At 34.8% G+C, this 25999-nt stretch overlaps 1 protein-coding gene across 1 annotated transcript; it reads right to left on the minus strand.

Annotated features, from left to right (window-relative positions):
* Window positions 1-505: 505 nt before the first annotated feature.
* Window positions 506-3462, minus strand: LOC114398667. Its single transcript, XM_028360841.1, has 8 exons — window positions 3367-3462; window positions 2196-2618; window positions 1990-2102; window positions 1443-1845; window positions 1204-1359; window positions 937-1128; window positions 769-873; window positions 506-685 (listed from the first exon to the last, which is right to left on the minus strand). Exons 1-8 carry the CDS (start codon window positions 3460-3462, stop codon window positions 506-508), a joined length of 1668 nt encoding a protein of 555 aa, XP_028216642.1.
* Between the last annotated feature and the right edge of the window lie 22537 nt (window positions 3463-25999).

Below are 25999 nucleotides of genomic sequence, written 5' to 3' on the forward strand. Positions count from 1 at the left end.
ACTCGCGCATAATTTAAAAAAAAAACCCCGAACATAGGTACTTGAACATGTGTGAAGGCTCCAAACCCTTTTTTTTTAATTTCGTTCTTGCTTTTTGAGGTGTTATTCGGTGGAACCGGCTGACGATATTATTATTTTTGGCTTCTTTGACGTCCAAACATGAGAAATAGCGCCCCTCCAATGTCTTAGGTGACTCGCGCATAATTTTAAAAAAAAACCATGAACATGGGTACTTGAACATGTGTGAAGGATCCAAATCCTATTTTTTAAAAAATTTAGCTATCTTACTTTAAAACATAAACATTTAGCTATCTTATTTTTAAAAATTTATAATTTTAATCTTATTCTTATTAAGGAAAGTCATCATTTTTGGAATAGGAATCGGAATCGGAATCAGAATCAGTATGTCGTATAGAGTGCAAAAAAAGTAAAGTAAACTATATTAAACAAAAAAGTGTAACAAATACAAAAAATGATGTCAACTACAAAACATAAAAAAACATCATCAAAGCTCTGTGTGCCGTCTTTGTCGAGCCCTAACACTTCCATCTGTGCTAGCACCCCCCCTGACGATCCTTAGGCAATCTTGCATGATATCATGTAACTTTGTCCCTGCAGTGACCATCCTAAGGTTGAGCACACGCTCCAAACTTTCTGCGATCGCCTCATAGCCTTCGTAATCATCCTGTGACAGTCATAAAAAACATTTATTACAAAATTTAAAATAAATAACAATTCATCAAACATTAAACGCACAAACAATCTTACCACTGCATGTTGAGGGGGGTCAAATGCCACTGGAACCTGTGGGATGTCCGGCTGCATGTAGTCCTCATGGTCTGGGGCAGGTGCATGTCTGGGCTGGTCACTTGCCTGGATCGGTATCATGAATGGGTGAGATATCTAGAAAAACCACTCCATGTAATCCGCAGATACCTGCCCGGGCACTACACAAAGGTCACCCACAGCTACTACGTGGTCTGAGAAATGCATCCACCTGTCATCTATATCATCATATGACAACGAAGCGCTAACAGGCGGCGGAGGGATGCTCAGAATGTACCCAAGCTGGCGTAGCACCCTCTCCGATCGAATTGTGACCACCATAGGACCCCATCTCAGCTGACCCTGGAACGATTAAATCAGCTCAAACCCCCTAACCCCTCGATGGTCACTGTAAGGCAACCAGCACACGTCTGTGACCGTCAAAGCATCACAACGTGCCCGGTACGAAGCTCCTGTAATTCCCTTCATATGAGCCTTCATCGTCAGCCACCGGGAGGCACAAGGGGACATCTCCTCATACGCATCATCGGTGACACACTGATGCACACTCGGAAAATGCTCATAGATCCAGTACTACAAAAAAAATTAGGTTAACATAACATAAAAACATGTTTACATCATAATCCAATGTAACATATTAACAACACAAAATTTACCTGTAATAAAGTAAGGTACCCCCCAATCTGCTGTGTCGTGGTCTTAGAAGCTTCATCTAACTGGTCATACATATGAACCAGGGCCGCAGCTCCCCAGGCATAGCCCCTACTCTGACCCATGTCGCGAAAAGTCTCTAGATGCACCACATGAACATTTGTTGCACTCTTGTTAGAAAAAAGAGTGCAACCGACCAGGTGCAGGAGATAAGCACGAGCTGCTACAATCCATCGTCGTGCCTGGCATCTCATCTCATATATCTCCCAAACCCATGAGAGGCGTACATATGCCCCGTGCGCTCGTACTGTCTCGGCTCTAGCCTCCTCACCAGACACCTCGAGCAACTCCATCAACAAAAATACCGCCTCATCCACGGAAAGAGCCTCGAAGCTATGGAAGGCGTCACTGATAGGGAGATGGAGGAGTGATGACACATCATCTAGTATGATCGTCAACTCTCCTACTGGAAGGTGGAAGGTGCTGGTCTCCCTGTGCCACCTCTCCACAAATGCGGATATAAGTCCAGGATCGCCGGTTACAACTGAACACTCGATCAATGGACTTAATCCTGTGGCGACAACCAGCTCTTCAATCGCAGGCACTGGCCTCCCAATTAACGCCACCTTCCTCCCATGTGACACCAACTTCAGCTCAGGACGCTCCTGAATTGAAGTACAAATCATTCGAAATACACAAATATCAACAAATTTTAATGAAAAACAAATCAAGAAGAAAAAGGTAAGAAATTATAATACATGTCCAGTCCAAATGGCATGTGCGACATGCTCTGCAAATGAAGTCAGAACTGATGGGTCACGGGGCCCACCAGGGAATCCCTCATCAGCATGTGACACCTCAGCACCATCACGACCTAAGTCCTCTGCAACAGTCGCATCTACGTCCGTGGTCATCTGAGGCACATCTTCACTCCTCTGAGCAACATCGTCAGCCATATGAGAGACATCCTCAGTCACCTGAGGAACATCCTCCACCATATGAGAAACATCCCCAATCACCTGAGGAACACCCTCATCAACCGTAATATGTACTCGTCGCCTACGGGCTGATGCAGTAGGCCTACGCCTCTGGGGAACATCGACTACATCATGCTCATCCTGTCTACCTCTTCCTATAACCCTAGCTAAAGCATGACCTAAACCTCGTGTTCTAACCATGATCTGCAAATCATGAAGAACACATATTTTTTTGGATCAAATAAACTATTCATATAATTAAAACCCTACATATATTTACATAAATCTCCAGCCTTACATTATAAACCGTAATCACACTATCCTAAGCATTGTTGACTATCCTAAACTAAACCCTACACACTCAACCACTAAACATATATCTTACACTCAACTAGGTCCTAACCCTAATACCCAATTTTTTATGTAAATACAAAAAAACAAAAATTTAACCTAATATATAATATTTAATTAATTTTTTTACTTACCACCAAGAAATCATAAATATTTGATTTATTATAAAGCAAAATTTATATAAAAAAAGCAACTTCATTTATATTAAAAAAAACAAAACTAATTTAGGAGAAATTTATTCCTTCTTCCGGAAGAACCTTCTTCCGGTAGAACGTTTTGTTATACCGGAAGAATGTTCTTCCAGAGAAGCTACCAGAAGAACCTCTTCTGGTAGCTTTACTGGAAGAACCTTCTTCTAGTAGAACGTTTTGTTATACCGGAAGAAGGTTCTTCCGGTAAAGCTAACGGAAGAACTTGTTCCGGTAGCTTCTCCGAAAGAACCTTCTTCCGGTAGCTTCTTCAGAAGAATCTTTTGTTCTGCCGGAAGAAGGTTCTTCCGGAGAAGCTACTGGAACAAGTTCTTCCAGTAGCTTTACCGGAAGAACCTTCTTCCGATATAACAAAACATTCTACCGAAAGAAAGTTCTTTCGGTAAAGCTACCGGAAGAGGTTCTTTCGGTAGCTTCTTCGAAAGAACTTTTCTTCTACCGGAAGAACCTTCTTCTAGAGAAGCTACCGGAAGAACTTCTTTCGCCATTTTTCAGATGATTTTCAGGTCTTCTACCCTAAAGCCATGATCTCTAAATTAACTAAACAGTTAACCTACGAGAGGAGGGGAGATAAGGGTTACTAACCTCGACGAAAAAAATGCAACAATGGCACCAGGGAAGCTTCACGGCAACGCAACAATGGCATATGGCATGCGCGGAGGAAGAAGAAACGAAGACAAGAAGAAAGAAGGCAGAAAGGTGTGGAAGAAAAAAAAAAGGGCAGCATGTTTTCTTTTTAAATTTTAACTTAAGGGCAATTTTGCCATTTCATAAAATTGTTGAGTGCACCAGAAACATTGTTGGGTGCACCTAGCATGTCCCTTCTTAAAATATTGAAATTGATTTAAGTAATTGATCTCTTTTAATAATATATTTTTTCATAGACAGAAATTAATGATCAAACTTCTAATCACATGTTTAATATATAAAGTTATCAACTAATCATATATCACACCATATTAATTATTTCATAATATATTAAGCTCATGTTTTATAGATTATTTTGGATTTAAATTCACAACAAAAAAAGAGATTATTTTGGGTTTAATTGTATTTTTAATTTCTCAAATATTGTGATTGTGTATATTTTATCATTTAATTTAATTAAACTAATTAAATCCTCAAGTTTTTTCCTGTTTACAATCAAATCCCTTCATCCTAATTTCCTTCAACATTTAATTATTCAATTTGTTTGCAATAAAAAATATTATTTTTGTTTATTATTTCATAAACATAAAAATTGGTTCTTAAGTATCTCAACACATCATTTAATTCAATCAAATCAATACAATGAAAGATTTTAGGTTATGGTAATTCAAATAGTCCATCTTTTAGCTGATACATTGTATTTAGTCATTGACATGTGATGCCTAAATTTCAAGGTTATTCCATTTAATATTAGATGAAATAAGGATAGAGCGAGATTTAATTGTAAATGGAAAAAAATATTTGATGGACCCATTTGATACATTTAAAATTTAGTAGATCAAACCAAGGTAAACACATTTGATCAAATTAGCTTATAATTACGTTAGTACAACGAGTTTATAAATTTCACGAGTGTTAATTTATTGTTATGTTTGGTGATTCTAAAAGTTTGTTTTTTTTTTTTTTGTTAAACAAGATTTTTTCAATAGATTCTATCATTTCTCGAAACATTACTTCAAGTAGTATTTTTAAAATATTAGTTTCTAATTTTTTATATTTTATTTTATTTTTATCCTTAATATATTTATTCATTTCCTAATTATATTTTTTAAATAAATTATTATTTCATTTTTTTAAAAACGCTACTTGAAGTAGCGTTTTTTTTAAAAGATAGAAGTTAGATTTTAACATTTTATATTTTCTTTCACTTTTATCCTCAATATATTTATTCAGTTTCGTGATTATTCTTTTTAAATAAATCATGATTTTATTATTTGTTGTCATTTGATACTTTTAAACTATTTTAACAGATAATTTTATCCAACACTTATAACTTATTAACTTAATAAATTAGCTTTTTAGCTTCAGCTACCAGCTCACTCTTCAAGGGATCTTGTCAAACATAACCTTACTAAACACACTTTAATACTAAATAGAGTTTTACAACACTCACACACTCTTGTCAACCAACTAAGCTAGACTCTCTTGGTTAATTATTTATATCAGATTTAATGTGTTTACCAAAATAAAGAGAGATTAGACTATAAAAAATTGGTGTTTCCTTTGTAAAATGATTATGTTGGTTAGTTGTTATTTTTTCAGTTATTAAAGATTTAGAAATAGGAATATATGTGTTTTCTAATTTCTTTGTATCTAGAACAAAAAGTTGTTTTATGATTTTTTGAGTAATAAGAATTAGAGATTTTGTTATGCCCTCATATGTTTGACTTGTGTTGTCCTCTAATCCTTTTTTTGATCAAACGTGAAAAAAAAAATATTTGTCCTCTCTAATATCATATTTTTAACCAATTAAACAAATTTTTAAAATAATTATTATAAAAGTCAACAAATTTATCGTATATAATAGATTATGATTGAAAATAGTGTAAAATAATGTATAGTCTATTTTCTTTTTAAAAATATTTATCCTTCTTTATGAAAAACTTTTTTTAAAAGTTGTTAAACAAGCTTGTTTTTAACCCTCCTAAAGAATTAACTAATCCAAATATACACTTAAATGTCGAAGATGTTGATGAATGATGGCCACATATATGTATCCTTATTTCCGTATGCATCGATTCAGCTGAAAAGAAAAATTAAATGGGAAAGAAAATAATTTAGTTAATTTTAATGAGATAATAATAATTAAGAAGACAATAAATAAATGGTGGTGTAGGGTAAGCGTGTGTTTGCTGCTGCAGTTCAACTACCAAGGTTTACTAGAAAGAAGGGAATGAACGGGAATAAATTGAAAGTAACGTTGAAGAAGACAAATTCCCAACCTTTCTTAAATGAACATGATTACATGAATGCCAAATTAAGTGCGCTGGTGTAAACTCCATGATATATGCTCTCGAATTGTGCACGGCATGGAGAGCTTAATGCTGCTTATTTCCGGCACATTTTCCTGTTTGGGGTTCTTTTAGAAAGAATTTCCCAAACTAGGGCTGTTCTGAAGGTATTTCCCAGGGGAGTCCTTTTTCACGTAACTGGCCATGCATGGCACCAGTTCTGATGGCGCCTTCAAGCTGGACGAGGCACGTGGCCAAGGAAGCGTCATTCCCAGCAGCGTTTTCGCTTTTGCTGAGCTGGCTTTGGAAGCGCCAGCAGCAGTGGCGACTTCAGTGCAGGAAAAGCTGCAGCCCTAGGTCCTTGCAGTGTTGTAGTGCAGAGGCTTGCAGGGAAGCATCAGTCAATACAACGTTTTCACTTTTGATGCTTTGGAAGCGCCATTGGTACCTGCGATTTGCATGGAAACGCCAATGGTGATGGCGTTTGAAGGTGTTTAAATACCCAGCCACCTCAGAGTCTTCTACATTTGTTCTGAGCTTTCCTTTTGAATATCTTACTTTCGTTTTCGTAGCTTTAGCATTTTGGTGACTTTGGAAATTTCTGTGGTATGAAGCATTTTATTTTTTTAAATTATATTAGCTTTTATGTTTTTTCTTCAGCGCTTTCCGTTTAAACATTTTGCTTTCATTTTGGCAGCTGTAGCATTTTAGTGGGTTTGGAAATTTCTATGGGATGAAGCAATTTTTTTTAAAAAAAAATTATATTAGCTTTTATGTTTTTTCTTCAGCGCTTTCCCTTTGAACATTTTGTTTTCGTTTTGGTAGCTTTGGCATTTTTGTGGCTTTGGAAATTTCTGTTGTATGAAGCATTTTATTTTTAAAAAATTATATTAGCTTTTATGTTTAAAAGGCTTGTTAGTGTATGTTTAAATGTAAAAAATAAACAGAAAAATTGTGTAACGATGTTTATTTGAAGAAAATATTTTGAATATGAAATTTGTATTATTTTTTTAATTAAATTAGGTTGGTGTTGATGAACGTATGAAGTTTGAATAAAAAAAAATTATAAATGATATTTATTTGAAGTAAGTATTTGGAGTACGAATTTTTTTTTTAATATGAAGTTGTAGTATATTTTTAAATAAATTAGGTTGGTTTGTTGGTGTGTTAAAAATGTAGAAACGTTGAACTCGAAAGTGTTATTTGATGCTTTGTTTTTTCTCATACTACAAGTATTTTATTATATTTGTAGTAATTTTGTAATTACCTTTTTCCATTTTAAAGTTATTAATGGTTAAAATTAATTATTTATACTACCAACTTCGTTAATGAATTATTAAATATTCTGTTAAAAATGACTATGTTGAAATTGTTCATTTTTTATAAGTTTGTCCCATAAAATTAATTTGAAGTTAATTAAATTTTTTTAAAAGAGAAATTGAATGTGAAGTTCCAATAAAAAGATCTTTTGTGATTACATTTTATTAGTTTTGATTAAAAGTTTTATAAAATCGTTCGTGTTATTTAAGTGTGTTGATGTGAAATTTATTTAAAGTTAATAATTTTAATTACATCTTGATTAGTTTAAAATTACTACATTGAAATTGTTAATTTTTTTAAAGTGTCTTAATGTGAAATTGATTTTAAGTTAATTTTTTTAAAAAAATTATGTTTTATTTTGAAGTTTCAGTAATGACTTTTTGTGATACCCATTTTGTAATTTATTTGACGTGTTCAAATATTATTTTTGTAGGTACACGATGAATTCGGTTATAACAGTGTTGTATTTCAATGGAAGGGTATATGAAGACAATGATGGTGTAATATTTGAAGGCAGCAAAAAAGCGATTCAGATTAAACGTGGAATTAGTTTCAATGCTTTGAAGAAAAAAATTGGAGATAAGGTAAAGTTACAAAATAATGAAATTATTTTTGCTATTAGCTGTAGATTTTTAGTGTTAGGAAAATATATTGCCTTGCAAATTTGTGACGACGAAGACATTGAAACAATGTTGGAAAGTTTTAAACAACAAGACGAAATGTCAGTTCTGGAATTGTACATAGAAAAGGATGTGGCTAGTGGTTCAATGTTTCATTCTGCCAATTCGCTTACATCATGTGGAAATTATTTATCTAATGATGAGACACAACCGGCAACAAATATGAGTAATTTACATATTGACGAAGACGATGATGATGATGATGATTATCTTGTGTCTAACTCATACGTTAAAGAGTCTTTAGACGAAGATGACAGTGTTGACGGTATATCTGACACAGACGATGAAGTCACCAACATTCCTCAACTAGTAAGAATTGTTCACCCAACAGAAGGTATAATGTGTTGTATAAAAAAATTAGACAATACATTTATTATTTGATGACAATTGTATTTAATGCTAAATAAGTATTATTTGATTTTTTATTTTATTTTGAACTGTTAGGTGAACAACGAATTGAAAATCCATTTTGGAATGATGCCTCACATTATAACAATATCAACTTATCCTGATAAAGAGGACATTTGCGGTTTGGAGATGTCGTCGACCTTTAATGTTGGCCAAGAATTATATGTTGGCATGGAATTTGATAGTAAAGATGCGGTCAAAAATGCAGTCAAACAATATGTTATGAAGGTGCATCAAAGCTTCAAAGTTGTTGAAAGCAAAACAAACAAGTATGTGGTTTGTTGTGTGAATAAAAATGCAGAGTGTCCTTGCCCTTTCTATATAAGGGCAATTATATCTAAAAAAATAGATACGTGTAAAGTCACACAATGGGGTGGACCACACACATGTCTCAATATGACCATGACACAAGATCACGAGAAACTTGATTCAGATTTAATTGCCACTTGTGTAGTAGGTACGTATTTTATGTTCATATTATGTTCATTTTTTTTAATTATCATTTAAATTTTGTTATGCTATTGACAGGCATGATCAGAGAAGATCCATCAATAAAAATTTCTTTGATTCAAGAGAGGAATAACAGTGAATTTGCGTACAAGGTGTCGTACAAAAAAGCTTGGTTGGCGAAACAGAAAGCCATTGCAATTGAATATGGCGATTGGGATTAGTCATATGCGAAACTTTCGTCGTGGCTAACACACATGCAAAATCATTCTCCTGGATCATATTTTCAAGTACTACATGACGATTTTATCGTTGGGAATACGGTTAGTCGCGAACACCGTCAGTTTCATAGATTTTTTTGGACTTTTGGGCAATGTAAAGAAGCTTTCGAGTACTGTAAGCCAATCATACAAGTTGACGGCACACATTTGTATGGCAAATACCGGGGGACCCTCTTAATGGCCACATCACAAGATGGAAATGGTGGCGCCCTTCCTCTAGCATTCGCGGTGGTTGAAGGTGAGACGTTGACAGCGTGGTCATGGTTTTTGGCACACTTGCGTGAACACGTCACTGATAAAAATGGTATTTGTCTCATATCTGATCGACACGCGAGTATAAAGTCCGTTGTCGCTAACGAAGCACTTGGTTGGCAACCTCCCCATGGTTATCATGTCTATTGCGTGCGACACATAGCAAGCAACTTCAATCAAAAATTCAATAACGCCAAACAAAAAGAAATGTTGAAGAAGTTGGGTAAGATTTCATATTTGATGGTCACGTTTATTTAACTTCCCTATATACTTAAAATTGTTATTGATAACTAATTTTATGCAGCCTACACTCCTTGCAAGCACATTTTTGATCAAAATTTAGAAAAATTTCGTGAACTAAGTCCAGCCATAGCAACATGGATTGATCGCATTTCAAAGGAAAAATGGACGATGGCTTATGATAGAGAAGGACGTCGATATGGCCACATGACAACCAACCTCTCAGAATGTATCAATAAGGTTTTGAAGGATTGTCGCAACATTCCCATAACAGCCTTGGTCAAATCAATGTACAGTAGGTGTCGAAAGTACTTTGTTGAGCGTGGTCGCCAAGCCCAGAGACAGTTAAATGAAGGCCAAGTATATTGTTCAAAGCTTGTTAAAGAGCTTAGAAAAAATCAAGAACAAGCTTGTTCGCACATCGTTCGCGTGTATGACATCCACTCCACAAGGTTTGAAGTAGAGGAGAGCTTCAATCCTATTACGCAACGTGGCGGACAAAAGTGGGCAGTTAACTTGAACGGTCATTATTGTCAATGCGGAAGGTATTCTGCGCTTCACTATCCATGTTCACATATTATTGTAGCTTGTGGTTACGTGAGCCTGAACTACTACCAATATATAGATGTTGTTTATACAAATGAGCACATCTTAAAAGCTTACTCCGCACAATAGTGGCCTCTTGAGAATGAAGCGGCTATTCCTCCTTCTAATGATGCATGGACACTTATCCCTGACCCAACCACAATTCGTGCGAAAGGTCGGCCAAAATCAACAAGGATAAGGAATGAAATGGATTGGGTCGAACCGTCTGAGCACCGAATAAAATGCAGTAGATGTGGAGCCGAAGGGCATAACAAGCGTCGCTGTCCAATGCAATCTGAGCGTGGGAGTTGTTCAAATCATTGATTTATGTATGTTAGTCGACTGACTTGTATTTGTTTAAGTTCTCTTCAATGTATTGAATTTGTGGGGTTGAATAAATTTGTTAGTTAAAAATATTACTTATTTTGGTTTGTGTACATTACCTATTTGAGGGTTTCAATGAATTCGTTACTTAAAAACACATCCATAAACCCTAACCCCAAGCACTAGGAAACACCCCTAATCCATATAATCCATGAAACCTACCCCTAACCCCAAGCACTAGGAAACACCCCTAATCCATATAATCCATGAAACCTACCCCTAAACCCATAACCTCTAACCCTAACTATAACCCAAAACCAAACACCTAAACCCTATCCCTTAAACCCATAACCTCCAACCCTACCATAACCCAAAACCAAACACCTAAACCCTACCCCTAATCCACACCTCTAAGCTCTAACCCTAAACCCTACCCCTTAAACCCATAACCTCTAACCCTACCATAACCCAAAACCAAACACCTAAACCCTACCCCTAATCCAACCCCTAAACCCATAAACCCCTAACCTCTAACCCTAACCATAACCCCTACTAATCCAACCCCCAAACCCTTAAACCCCTAACCTCTAACCCTAACCCCTAACCCCATAAAACCCCTAACCTCTAACCCTAACCATAACCCCTAATCCAACCCCCAAACCCTTAAACCCCTAACATCTAACCCTAACCCTAACCCCTAATCCAAACCTAACCCCATAAACCCATAACCTCTAACCCTAACCCTAACCCCTAATCCAACCCCTAACCCCATAAACCCCTAACCTCTAGCCCTAACCCCTAATCCAACCCCTAACCTCTAATCCTAACCATAACCCCTAATCCAACCCCCAAACCCTTAAACCCCTAACCTCTAACCCTAACCCCTAACCCCATAAACCCCTAATCCAACCCCTAAACCCATAAACCCCTAACCTCTAACCCTAACCCCTAATCCAACCCCTAACCCCATAAACCCCTAACCTCTAACCCTTACCCTAACCCTAACCCTAACCCAATTTATTTTTCGTTTGTCTACTTTAGTTTTAGTTGTAAACTTGGTTAATTATTATAGTTTGATGCGCCACATAAACTCTATACATTAGTAAGGCATTAGTAAGGCATAATAAATGAGATGCGATAGATTAATTGTCAAAATCAAATGTCTAACAAACAACAACAAAATTACACAGATACATGCAAAATCAGTCATTATGGTGTCCGTGATGTCGTGAAGATGTGCCACATGGTCGATCCCATCTTCGCACTTGACGATCAGGATTTCTTCTGCCGCCGCGTTGTCTCCCCGCTTCTGCTTGCTCAGCCTCTGCAGAAAACTCCTGATGCAAATCAACACCTAATAAGTCGCCCATATCAGGTATTGCTCCGGGTACATTCTATTGCGGAGAAAATGGGGCGTTAGGTGTTGCCATGGGGGCATCGTGCTGCTGTGAAGGAGTCATAGTGGGCCATGAAAAATGAGGTTGATTTTCCGCAACACCACCGAACGAATGTGAGGTCTCAGAAGTATCAGTATGATGACCTGCAAAAGGATACTGATACATCTGTGAAGGATATTCGGAAAATGTTGCTGGCGTGTAATACATTCCATGACCACGCTCCATCATTTGTTGGGAATATTCTTCCGCTTCAACAGGCTCCCTTCGTCTGCCTATGCCCCGAGTTTCAACACTTGACTGAAGAATGGGAAACTCTTGGGCTGGGAATTCACGCTCTGATGCTGGGCCATATGACACTGGTTCAGTGATTCTCTCTTGCTCTTCAGATATAATTGCTAACTTATCCACGTAAGGCACGAGATCATCAACCGTCCATGTGTTCCTCCCTTGTGGTGACACCATATATTGTAAAGTCTCCACAACTTCACCCTGCAATTAGTAGCGTCAACAAATTAATGCTCATGCTTAAGAAATTAATTAGAAGTTAAACATTGAAAAATAGATAAATACCAATGCAGCTGTGTTTGCATTGTTTGGGTCGACAAACATCTTTGTTTTACGCCTATACCACACCATATAGTCCGAGTTATAACCCAGTAGGCCCTCCTGTCGAGGATAAACGTCGACCCTAAACTCTGCTCGATTGTTCCACTGACCAATGATTGGGGCCAACAGGTGGAACCAATTCTCATCTTGTTTGCCTTTGAGCGTTATGCCATGGAGATTTTGCGGTTGCGAAGGACACCCGGGAATGGGTTGTTGCAATCCAAATTGTCGTAAAACTCTATCGGGTTGATGCCACTCAACAACATGGAAACAAGTCAGTGGCACCACCGCAAACCAGGCTACACTTCCAACCACACAAATTGGAGGCAACGCTGCCATCACAGTTGTTGTGTATGACTCCCAGACAAACTGCATATAACAATACACTTGTCAATTTTCAGTCAAACATAACATATTAAAATTCCATTTAAGCATTACATTACGATGTTCTTACCTCATGTCTTTTCATCAAATCCAATTTGCGACAGAAAAGTCTAAGATCATCATTGCCAATATGTTGATTTCCACGTCGCAACCACCTACAACAAAAATGAAATCATCATTGTCAACACGTTCCATCATTAAATATTTTATCATTCAAACCTAATTTTTTAAACGACAAACCTATGTCCGAGTGGTTTATTTTCTATGACGGGAGGCGTCCTCTTTGGAGCTAAGGTCGTGCATCGTTCCCATGCCCACATTTGGATTAAGATGCACATACCTCCGATTGATTTAACTTTGTAATCGGTGGCGCTGCACATCTCTCTATATAAATACGCAAGCACAGCAGGTCCCCACGCATACGTGCTGCACTGTTCAAAGTCACGTAGAAATTGTAGGTACCTTAAGGAAACTCTGCTACTACTTTTGTTAACAAAGAGGACACCTCCTATGAATCGAAGGATCCACGCACGGGTAAACCTTTGTAATTGCTCAACGTTACCCTTATCAATATTTATGTGAGAAAAATGGTGAGCCAACCAACTTAATTTGACGACACTGCCTTCAGTTTCCCCTTCCTGTGGTCAGACTCCTAATAATTCTTCACACAAGTCGGCCCAAACAAGATTAGTTGAACCAATTAATGGTGCCCCGTCACTATGCAGACCTAGTAAAACTGACACATCTTGGAGAGTAATGGTAGCCTCTCCGCATCTCAGGTGAAACATGTGGGTTTCGGGCCTCCATCTTTCAATGAACGCACTAATTAAGGCCGCATTTATCTTTAGGTATCTCATCCTCATGATCCAATAAAACCCACATTGCCGAAGCAAAGGAACAATTTCCTCCGGTATTTGTTCTTCACCTTGATACGTCGGGACTGCTCGTCTGATGTGTAGTTTTCTGTCTAGTTCCCCATTCCAAACATGTTCTGAAACATGCTTGAGTTGCATCCACAACACGTCACTATCAATTGGACCAGACCTAGTTTGTATACTTGATGAGCATGACGATGAAGAAGCCATTGAGCCTACAAAATAAAATATAATACAATTAATTGACAATAAAATTTATGCATTAATTATACATACACAAATTAAGTATATTTACAAAAAATTAATTAAAATAAATAAGAAATTATATTTTTTAAATTTCAATAACAAAATATATTATACAAATAACCTAATTTATATATATTCTATAAATAAATTAAATTACAAACAAATATAAATTTAAATATATAAATTAATGACTACAAATAATTACGCGTAAAATAATTTAACATACAAAATCAATAATTTAAAATACGTAAAACTATTCTAATTTAAACATAACATATGAAACTAATAATAATAACTAAAAGTAACGTAATATAAAAAATTTAATTCTAACCTAATTTAAAATTACTAATTTACACTACATAAAATTATTCTTAATCTATCATAAAATTATTCTTAATCTACTATATATAAAATTAATGACTTCAAATAATTATGAGTAAAATAATTTAACATACAACATCAATAATTTAAAATACCTAAAATTATTCTAATTTAAACATAACATATGAAACTAAGAATAATTAAAATTAAAATTAACATAATATAAAAAATTTGATTCAAATCTATTTTTTAATTAATAATTTACAATACATAAAATTATTTCTAATCTATCATCAAATATTTAAACTAAATATAATCTACCATATAAAAAATTTAAACTAAAGCTAATCTAAACTTAATACGTTATGGTACCTAAAATTATTCCTAATCTAAAATTATTAAATTATGGTACCTAAACCTATATAAAAAATTTCAACTCAACTTAATCTATCATATAAAATTATTCCTAATTTCCCATATAAAAAATTATTCCTAATTTCCCATATAAAAAATTATTCCTAATTTATCATATAAAAAATTTAAACTAAATCATATCCTATAACATTAAGAATTGAAACTAAACTATACAAAATTATTAACACTACCTACCTAAACTATACAAAATTATTATTATCTTACACTACCTAAATTATACAAAATTATTATTATGTTACACTACCTACCTAAACTATACAAAATTATTATCTTACACTACCTAAACTATACAAAATTATTATCTTACATTACCTAAAACCATTTTATTATCAGAATATAAACATCTATATAAATAAAAACATATAAAAGAATATATAACTTACAGTTTTTTTACGAAAATGGAAGAACACCAAGCAAGATAAGCACCAACCAAGCACTCTTTTCACACAATATTTCTTCACTCTGCAAACTCGAAAACGCAGGCTAAAACTTTCAGGCCAAACGCAGTTTATAAAGAAAGAAGAAGCACGAAGGGCCAATGGCACCAGCGCTTTCAGGTCAAGCAGGACGCGCCAATGGGAATGGCGTTTCCCTGCGCACCTAGGCTGCCTAGCCTGCACTTCTGTTGCTGCAGCTGCAGCTGCTGCTGCTTGACAGGATAGACCAGTCAAAGCGCCAATACCATTGGCGCCAACGCCAGTCAATGGTCAAATCACCAATCGTGTTTGCACTTTCCTCCAACAGGTGACAAGTGTCGGCCATGCATGAAGTCGCCAGTTCTACTGGCGCTTCCCATGCAGGGTACGTGCAAAAAGAGCACCCCCTGGAAAATAGTTCAAGAACAGCCCTAGTTTGGGAATTTCTTTCTAAAAGAACCCCAAACAGGGAAATTCGCCGCTTATTTCCGATCGAGTTAATGCATCTGATCCAGGCCTCCTACTACATAGAAATTAGAATTCATTAGTATAAGAAAACTACCTATAGTACCAAGAGATTTTGGACTTGTATAAACTTAAGAAAATAAAATAATTTTGATAAAAATGCATTTTTAAGAAATATAAGATTTGCTTATAAGAGCCCGACTTTTTAAGCTTAATTAAAAAAAACATTTTTTAATAAAATAAACGGTTTTTTTATATATTTGTCTAAACTGTTTTATTAAAAGAAACTTTTTATGTTTATTTTAAGAAGTAAATATTCTATGTTTTTTTAAAAATTATTTTTTAAATTAATTTTTTAATTGTAAACAAACTAGTACATAAAAAAATGGTATTTTTTATATAAAAAAAAGTTGATAAATAGGGTTATGAAAGTTAATTAATATATCACAATTGTTACTGGTACAATACCATATTGGAAATTAATTAACCACGTAACTATTTTGTATAATTTACACTTTCAACAATTAAAATGTTGGTAAATAATATGACAATTGTTCTAATTTCTAATTAAACAAATTCTTTCAAGTCAAAATTCATGCATAAAAAATATCCATTTATTCAAAATTAAAACTCACAGCATTAGAGATTAACTCAGTAATCTACTAGGTTTACAATTAACATGCAAACAGTCTTAAAGAACTTGAAGTTTACTTTGTTCACTATCTCTTAGCATTTAGAAAATTGAATAATTACACTTATAATTACAATTTAATAACATATTCACAACTCTCTAAATCAATCAACTCAATTCAAATAAATTCAAAAAATTTAGAACAAATGAGTCATAATGGAGACAAGCATGTAATGTAAGCTAGATACTGAAATAAATAGGCTATTTTTGCACATTCCATTTATTTTGAATTTTTTTTATCCCTTTTTCCTTTTCTCATATTTTCTTTGGGGATTGCTCTCTTTTATTTTTTTTATTTGCAAGCTTTTTCTCAAAAAAAATTCTCTTCTTCTTTCTTTTTATTTGTCAATCCCCTTTTTATTTTTTTTATTTCACTTGAGAGAAGGAGTTGGGATTTACTTACTGACACAACCTACAAAATACATTCATTCTTCTTCTTTTTTCTCACATTAATATTTCACATAATAAGAGTGTAAGGGACCAAAGGAATTTAATCATTCATGTTCAAAAAATGATCAATTAAGGGAAAATTTATCAAAAGAAAATCACAAGTCTCAATAAAACTTAGTAATGTCTCATCTTTTCAGAAAAAAAATTCATAATGCATCCAAGGATATGTATGTCCCAACAAAGAATAGAATAATGTTACTCAAAGGATCAAATCACACACACATCAAGAAAATTAAGGCTCAAAACTCACATATATAACAACTCTTAAGAACAATTCCCAATCATGCATGCTAATGTTCCCTTCTAAAGAAAAAACTCAATTTTTACCCAAATACACATTATACATATACATACATACATACATATATATATATATATATATATATATATATATATATATATATATATATATATATATATATATATATATAACTCAATAAATTTTTCACACAATGATGGAATCAAAATAATGCAAAAAAATCACATATCATATAAGCTCAAAGCTAGGGGGCGATGATACCGTTCCCCACACTTTATGCATGCATTGCCCTCAATACATAAAACAAAATAAAAGACAACCTAAAACTAGAAATAAAGATTGAAACTAAAAATGAAATGCTGAAAATGAAAGACAACCTAACATGAAGCATAAAAAAATAAAGGAAAGATAGCCTATCATGAAACTAAAAAAAAAATCAAGGAAAATAGAAAATAAACCTCCCTAAGATGGAGGTGGAATAAAAGGTAGAAAAATAAAGGAAAGATTTTTTTTTACCATGACTGTACGTGATGCTGACGATAAATGCATGGGCCATGGTCAAATGACCACGGTTATGGTTAATTCTGACACTAAAATGCATGGACCATGGTAAAATGACTGTGACCCTCTTATTGATAGACAATTTGACTTAACAAATGAAAGAAAATTATGTGAAAATCGTAAATAAATGGATTCGAGTCATGGGCTACCTCCTAGATAGTGCTTGTTTAACGTCATGAGCTTGACAGATGAAAAACAAAAGAGCTTGAATGGTGATGTCATGTTCTTTTTTCTTACTTTATCCAGGGTCTTTTGGAATGACTTTGTTCCCGGGAGGGTCTTTCTTCCCCACACTTGAGTGAGGCTTAGCCACAGTGACTTTCACCTTGTTGGTGGATTGCACAAGATTGCAAGAAAGGGGAGAGAAGGAGCTCTTTGTAGTACTAAACATCTTAAATACTTCCTCCTCTTCACCTAGCCACCAAGTCAATCTCCCTTCCCTAACATCAATCAATGCTTCTCATGTGTTAAGAAAAGGTCGTCCCAAAAATAATTGGTATGTCTCCATCCTCTTCTATATACAAATCATAAACTCCACAAGGAAATGAAATTTGCCAACCTTGACTAGTAAGTCTTCTACTATCCATCATGGGTAGGTGAGAGTCGTATCTGCAAACTGAATAGAAATGTTAGTAGGTTGAGGTTCTTGCAACCCCAACTTCTTATACACAGAGTAAGGCATCAAATTAATGCTAGCACCTACATCACACAATGCTCTATCAAATGACAAGTTGCCAGTGGTAGAAGGGACTAAAAAACTCCTTGGATCTTTAAGCTTAAGATATAGTTTATTTAGAACAATAATAGAACATTCCTTGTTGAGACTAACAATTGCAAAGTCTTCCAATTTCTTTTTATTTGAAATAATCCCCTTTAAAAACTTGGCATACTTTGGCATTTCAACAATTGCCTTAGCAAAAGGAATGTTTGTAGAAGAAAATAACACAAGAAGAGGGGTTGAATTGTGTTTTTAGAAAATATAAAACCTTTCTTTAGACTATAAAACATGTTTATCGTCTAATGAATATAAAAGATCAGACAATGAGAAAAATAGTTTCTTTAAAAGATTTAAAAACAAATTCAACCCGTTGTCAATTAAACAAGAAAGCATACAAAGAATTTATATTAGTTCGTCTCAACCACAAGATTATGTCTAGTTCTTGGCAAATGGCAACCACCAAGTTTCCACTAACTTATCAAAGTTACAAGTATTGTTCACTGTCACTTTTGACTCTTACACTTACAAGCTCTACCCCAAGCTTAACTTAAAAATAGTATTCTTTGTCCTACTAAGCCATTGTTGGCTCTAAACAAATCAACTACAATTGTTGAAAGATTGCACACTAACTAAAGAGTATGACTATCTTACAGATGGATATAACACTTAACACTTTTTGTCTTTTCTCTCAAGGTATACAAGGTGTTTTGAGAGCTTTGTATCTTTATAAAAATTTACAGAAAGCTTTATAAGAAAGAATGAAAGAATGATTCACATCTTCTTTTTTCAAAAGATTCTTCTATATATAGCCTTCATCTCCAAGTATCCATTGTCTCTCAACGGTTGGATTCTTCACTTCGTTCTTTGTCTGAGATCTTGAGTCTGTTGAAGCATTTAATGCTTGCATTAAATGCACGTCTTTTCTTCATGCAAAGTCCATGCTGATAGAATAGTATGTCTTGTACTTCAGCAGAGAAGCCACTTCTTTCATCATAGCAGGTCTACAGCAACAAAGCGTGCCTTTTGACAAGGATTAGCATTTTCCAGACCGTGAGCTTTTTTATTCTTCTTAAGAATTTGATAGATCCTAAGATAATGTTTTCTGCATGAAAGAATCTCAAATATAGATTATTAAATGAAGGTCTTAAATACACTACTTAAATGCTATATCAAATTGTCTTATGACATAAATTTCTTTTCACATAACAATCTCCCCCTTTTTTATGATGTCAAACAAACACAAATGTAAAAGTTGAAGACATATATATATATATATATATATATATATATATATATATATATATATATATATATATATATATATATATATATATATATAATGACAGTTTAAATGCAATGTTAGTTTTATCAGATGCAGCATACAAAACATCAAGCATCATAAGAGTTTGAGATAAAGTCCTTTCCTCAGAAAAATCTCATTTTATTCATCAGAAACATATTACATATATAATAGATGAATAAGAAAATCATAAGAGTTTAAAGATTTAAGATAAGTCTCCCCCTTAGATGATGTGATCCCCTTCAGCTTGTGTATCTTTTACTTTGGCTGCATTCGTCATCTGTTTACTTCTTCTCACCATTTTAATTGACAACTTCTTCTTCCACTTTAAGCTTATGAAATAACTCATCCCCAGATTCGTCATCAATTGAACTATCAAAGAGAACGTCAACACATTTCCTTAAAAGGTGTTCTCCAAGGACTTTCCATCTTTTGGCTTCTCTTTCAGCATGAGCCCAATAGTGAAGAGCTTTAGTAAAAGCCTCTCATGTTCTGAGTAGAGTTGTCTTAAAAAAATTTGACATACTCTAGGGATGGAGGTGGGTCATTGTAAACTTCCATGGTCATATCAACAACAACAATAGGAATCTCGTCATTAGAATTCACCTCTTCAATGATGGGTTGTACATGATGAACAAAAGTGAAACTGGAGTATGGAAGCTCAACATAAAATAAAAAATTGGGCTTAGACATGGAAACAAAATCTCGCTTCCATTGCAAACGTTGTTGGATGGTGAATCAACCACAAAGGTATCGTGATTGATAGTCTGATAGCAGCAACCTGTCTTGGGATGAACTCTATCTGATGGTGGCTTCTCCTCAGGTTCCAAACCAGAGGAATGGGCTCAAAGTCCATAATACCTTTGTAGAGATTCCCACCCTCTACTTGTAAGTTCCTATTTTTGATGTAGAGCAGCCACTTCATGTTTGAAGAGTCTGCTTGGTCTTGCTTTAACATATCGTGTTGGGAGTGCATCTTCTCTTTGCCCTTGTAGCAGTCTGCCTTAGGAATCAGAACTGACTTGTCCACCATTAATTGGACTTTGGTTCCAGAGTGTGCAAGGCACAAAAACTAATAGCTTATCATGAAAGGCAGATGCACATTTTGTCGTTGCAGTCGTCTGAAGGAAGCTTGCCTTCCCTTAATTTGTTCTTTGTACTGCTTGAGGCACAAACGCAATTATGGGCCATAGTCTGAGAACTCCCATTCTGAGAAGGTTGGACTCAACTTAGGATATTCAAGGTAGATGTCTTTTGTAGAAGGATTTCCTAGATTTTACACAATTCCAGGGAAGGATTACATTGAAGGTAGCCATCAAATTAAGAAGTTGTTTAAGTCTAGAGGAGTGGAGAAAGGCATTTCATCAGAGGTAGCCTCTCTGCTTCTCTAGATTGTAGCTCCTAGAGGGTAAACTTTCCTTTTAGATTATATGTATTCAAAGATAATGTTATTGAGGTTTGGAGCAAAAGGATTCCTTGAGAGAAATTCCCTTATGTGACTTTCTCTTCCAATGTAATTGAACAAAGCATGGACCTTTTCTTCTTCTAGGGTCTCAGAAGATGAATAAGAAAAGGAATCAATCCTTGACATACCTTCTTTCCATAGCTTGACCAAATTTAACTTTTGAAGCTCAATCTTCTACATCTTTAGGTCTAAGTGTTGGGTTCCTATATCTATCTTCTTTCTCCATGCTTGGTTGCTAGTTTAACCTTTTGATAATCTGTATCCCCTAAAGCCATGGTAAAATCTGACATTTTCATTTGAAACAAGCACTAGCTCAAGTTCAGTTTGAGGTTAAAATCTTAAGGGAAACAACCAATCAGTTGAGTCTCTCTTTGGTCTACTCAGACATTGATTCAGTTTGAAGAAAATATCAATTAAAAGTTTAGGTGCAGAAATAGTCTCCACTCTCTTCCTGATTTCCAATCTTACCTTCATTGCATCGAAGGAGATAGACTTAGTAGCTTCATAGATACTTTCCAGTCTTGAGATGTTTAATTCTAACATAGGTTGACCAAGTAGAGCATCAAGAACAACTTCAGGGTCATCTGCGACTACATGAGAGTGCAAGGGTGAAACTCCAGGGTCTGTTTCAATAGAGTTTGAACCAGCAACAACATCAGACCCTTGCAAAGAAACTTCAATGACAGACTGGAGCATTGCAACATGTAGAGCTTATCTTTCTTCTTCAGCCATTTCTTCTTGTACAATAAATGGTTGGAGCTCTGTGTCTTTTTCAGCGGATGTTGCAAAAAATATTTCAGCACTTGTTTCCAAGGTTGATTGCACTCTAGCATCAAACTCTTCCTTCTGTAGCTCTTCTTCAGATGCAACTTTGGCAGCTTTAAGCACCACTTCATCAAGAACTTGATCACTGGCAGTTGCTTGTCTAAGCTACTCTTCCCTTGTTGAGGTCTTCAGAGATTCAATTATAACTTCTTTATGGATCTCTTCTGAAGCCTATCCTTCAAGGGTGGAAACCTTCCTTGATGTTTCTTCCTGTGCCTTTGTTTTCGTGGTCTTATCTGATTTCGCTCTTCTCTTAGCATCTACAATTAAGCATTGCTTGGCCTTAGCAATGGCAACAACTTCGGCCTTGTAAAGAGGGGTTGAAGCAGGCTTGGGTGATCGATGGGAAGGAAAGGCTAGTAAAGATAATTGGGACGTTTTTATCTCGGTGAATACATTTCCTCTTCTGTCTATACACTTCAACAAACATGATATCAACCCATTGATGATTTGTGTCTACATACTTTATATCAAAAATACCTTTTTGCACATAATCACGAATGAAATGATATCTTATCTCAATATGCTTAGCCTTTGAATGTTGTATTGAATTTTTAGATAGGTTGATTGCACTAGTGTTGTCACAATATACTGGTATAATGTTTTCAAAATTAGAATAATCTTCCAATTGATACTTTACCTATAATAGTTGTGAACAACAGCTTGTAGAAGACACATATTCAACTTCCGCTGTAGATAGAGCAATGGAGTTTTGTTTCTTGCTTGTCCAAGATATTAGACAAGGTCCAATATAATGACATCCTCTACTTGTGATCTTTTTTTCCACTCTGTCTCCTGCATAGTCTGCATCACAGTATCCTACTAACCTGAAATCTTGATTCTTTTTATAAAACAAGCATTGGTTAGTGGTACCTACTAGATATCATAAGATCCTTTTTACAACTTTTAGATGTAATTCTCGAGGATCAGACTGAAATCTAGCACATAGACATACACTTGCATAATATCAGGTCCACTTGAGGTTACATACAAAAGAGATCCAATCATACTTCTATAGATCGTTTGATCTACTGGTTTACCTAATTCATCTTTGCTCAGAGGATTGGAAGCATGCATAGGAGTTTTCATAGGCTTAGCATCTTCCATTTTAAAATTCTTCAGAAGTTCCTTTGCTATCTTGCTTGATTCAAAGCCCTAGAAAGAACTTAAGTTCTCCCATCATGCTCATCTCAAAATCACTCTACAAAAAATCAGAAAAATCCTTACACAGAGATTCATTAGTAGCTTCGAATATAATAGCATCAACATATATTTGAACTATAATGAAATCATTGCCAACTTCTCTTCTGAAGAGATTCGTATCTACTTTTCCTCCCACAAAGCCATTTTCTAAAAGAAAAATGCTCATTATGTCATACCAAGTACGAGGTTCCTATTTCAAACCATATAGAGCCTTTTGTAGTTTGAAAACATGGTCTGGAAGTGTTTGATCTTCAAAGCCAGGGGGTATTCTGACATACACTTCCTCTTCAATAAAGTCATTTAAAAAGGAACTTTTAACATCCATTTGAAAAAGCTTTATGTTTTTATGAGTAGCAAAGACAAGCATGATTCTTATATCTTTGAGTCTAGCAAAAGGAGCAAAGGTTTTAGTGAAATCAATACCTTCTTGCTGGTTATAGCCTTGAGCTATTAACCTAGCTTTGTTTCTTACCACCTTTCCTTGTTCATCCAACTTATTTTTGAATACTCATCTTGTTCCATTGATGCTCTTGCTTTTAGGTTTGGGAACAAGAGTTCAGACATTGTTTCTGGTAAACTGGTGAAGCTCTTATTCCATAGCATTGATCCAATCATCATTTATCAGAGCTTATTTTATTGTCTTGGGCTCTATTTCAGACACAATAGCACATGAAGCTAGATCCTTGAATGACGATTTGCTCTTGATTCCTTCAGTCTAATCTCCAATGATTTGATGATGATGGATAAACTTCCAATCCTTCATCTGAGGCTTATGATCTAAAGATTCTTTAGTCTAAGGAAGAATTTCTTCAGACTATTTGATCTCTCTTTCTTTAGAAGGTACAAATGATCTTATCTACATATATGCAAAATCATCCTCAAGATTTGATAGTCTCTTATTAGATGTTTGTCCACCATTAAATTTAACATGAATGGATTCTTCCACAACTAAACCTCTAGTGTTAAAAATCCTAAATGATTTAGATGTATAAGAAAATCCAAGAAAAATCCCTTTATCTGCTTTAGAATAAAACATAGCAAGGTTGTCTTTAGCGTTTAAGATAAAACACTCACATCTAAATGGATAAAAGTATGAAATGTTAGGTCTTCTTCCTCTCTATAATTCATAAGTTTTTTTTGTTAATGGTTTGGTCAATATTTTGTTCTGAACATAGCATGTTGTATTAATTGTTTCTGCCCATAAGTGTTTAGGAAGTAAGTTTTCATAGAGCATGGTTCTATCCATCTCTTGTAGAGTTCTATTTTTCCTTTCAACTACCCCATTTTGATGAGGTGTTAGCGGTGAAGAGAAGTTGTGGAAAATACCATTCTTTTCACAAAATGATCTAAACTCATCATTTTCAAACTCAGTTCCATGATCACTCCTGATACAAGAGATGCAAAACCCTTTTTTTCATTTTGAACTCTATTTATAGAATATTTCAAAGACCTTGAAAGACTCATGCTTAACAGCAAGGAAGTATACTCAGGTATATCTTTAATAATCATCAACTATGACAAAGCCATACTTCTTTCCTCCTAGACTCAATGTTCTAGTTGGTCTAAGTAGATCGATGTGCAATAGCTATAATAGTTTGGAACTGGAAACAACATCTTTAGATTTAAAAGAGGTTTTAATTTGTTTCCCTTGCCAACATGCTTCATAAAGAAGATGAGCTTTCCAACAGATCTTGGGCAATCCTTTAACTAAACCACTTTTGGATAGTTTTGAAATATGTTTTAAGTTGACATGCCCAAATCTTTAATGCCAAAGCCATTTCTCATTTTCTCTAGATAATAGACATGTTACATTCTGTTGACTAAGATTTATCAGATCAATCTCATACAAATTGTTGTGTCGTCTAGCGGTAAAGACTTGTCATCTTCTATTTTGATTATACATTTATCTTTGTTGAAGGAAACAATATAACCACTATCACAAAATTGACTTATGCTAAGTAGGTTATACTTCATACCTTCAACATATAAGACGTTTGTCTATGGAGGCTAGAGAGGGAATAACAACTTTACCTATACTAGAGATATTTCCCTTACCTATACCTCCAAAGGCAACTGCTCCACCTTCATGTGTCTTTAGGTCTAGGAACATAGGTCATTCCCCGTCATGTGTCATAACTCATAAGCATCCACTATCTAGGTATCAACTTAAACCCTGGCCTTTTCCTACCAAGGATATATGCAATAGGCACTATTTGAGATTTTGGTACCCATATCTTTTTAGGTCCAACATAGTTAGTACTTTTAGACATTTGTTTCTTCTTATGGGTGCATCTGAACTTGGAGTGTCCAAATTTACCATAAAAGTCATTTTTTTGAAATAGATTGTGACTTGGAGGAAGTTGTTCCCTTTTCAAGGCCTAGACTAGACTTATCATGAGGATGTTGATGGAATTTCAAAAGAGTGGTGAAAGTTTTTGAAGTTTCCAAGAACTTCCCAAAGTCATTAGTAAGACATGCTACTTCTTCCCTTAGTTTTTCAACAATGGAAGTTTCATCAGTCTTACTAGCTAGGCTCAGACTCTTTTTTAGAGTTTGGATCTTTTTTTTTAGATCCTGATTTGATTTCTTTAATTCAATATGTTCATAAGCAAAAACTTTGAATTTTTCTTTAAACCTTTTACATTGAAGATAAATCATATGATAGTTCTGAAGAAGAACATCATAGGGCATATCCTCTTCATTGTTTGATGAAGCACAAGAAGAAGTATCAAATTCAAAATAGGTTTTTACCTCGACCTTATCGTTTATATCTACCATTAGACAGATGTTGGCTTGTTCATCGTATGAGCTACTACTTTTCTCACTGTATAAGTCATCCCAGGTGACCATCAAACTTTTCTTCTTCTTGTCCCTAAAGTATTACTTCTTCTTTAGTTAGGGACATTTAGCCTTCGTATGTCCATGCTTTCTA

The sequence above is a fragment of the Glycine soja genome, chromosome 19 (assembly GCF_004193775.1).
Source record: "Glycine soja cultivar W05 chromosome 19, ASM419377v2, whole genome shotgun sequence".
Classification (NCBI taxonomy): Eukaryota; Viridiplantae; Streptophyta; class Magnoliopsida; order Fabales; family Fabaceae; genus Glycine; species Glycine soja.

Bases quoted from the DNA above. Each gene is read 5' to 3' on its own strand.
- LOC114398667 (XM_028360841.1), bottom strand. From the start codon at position 3,462: ATGGCGAAAGAAGTTCTTCCGGTAGCTTCTCTAGAAGAAGGTTCTTCC. The intron at 1,129-1,203 runs GTCACAGACGTG...TAATCGTTCCAG, and splicing joins CACGTTGTGATGCTTTGACG to GGTCAGCTGAGATGGGGTCC. The intron at 874-936 runs GTATCTGCGGAT...ATACCGATCCAG, and splicing joins TTTGTGTAGTGCCCGGGCAG to GCAAGTGACCAGCCCAGACA.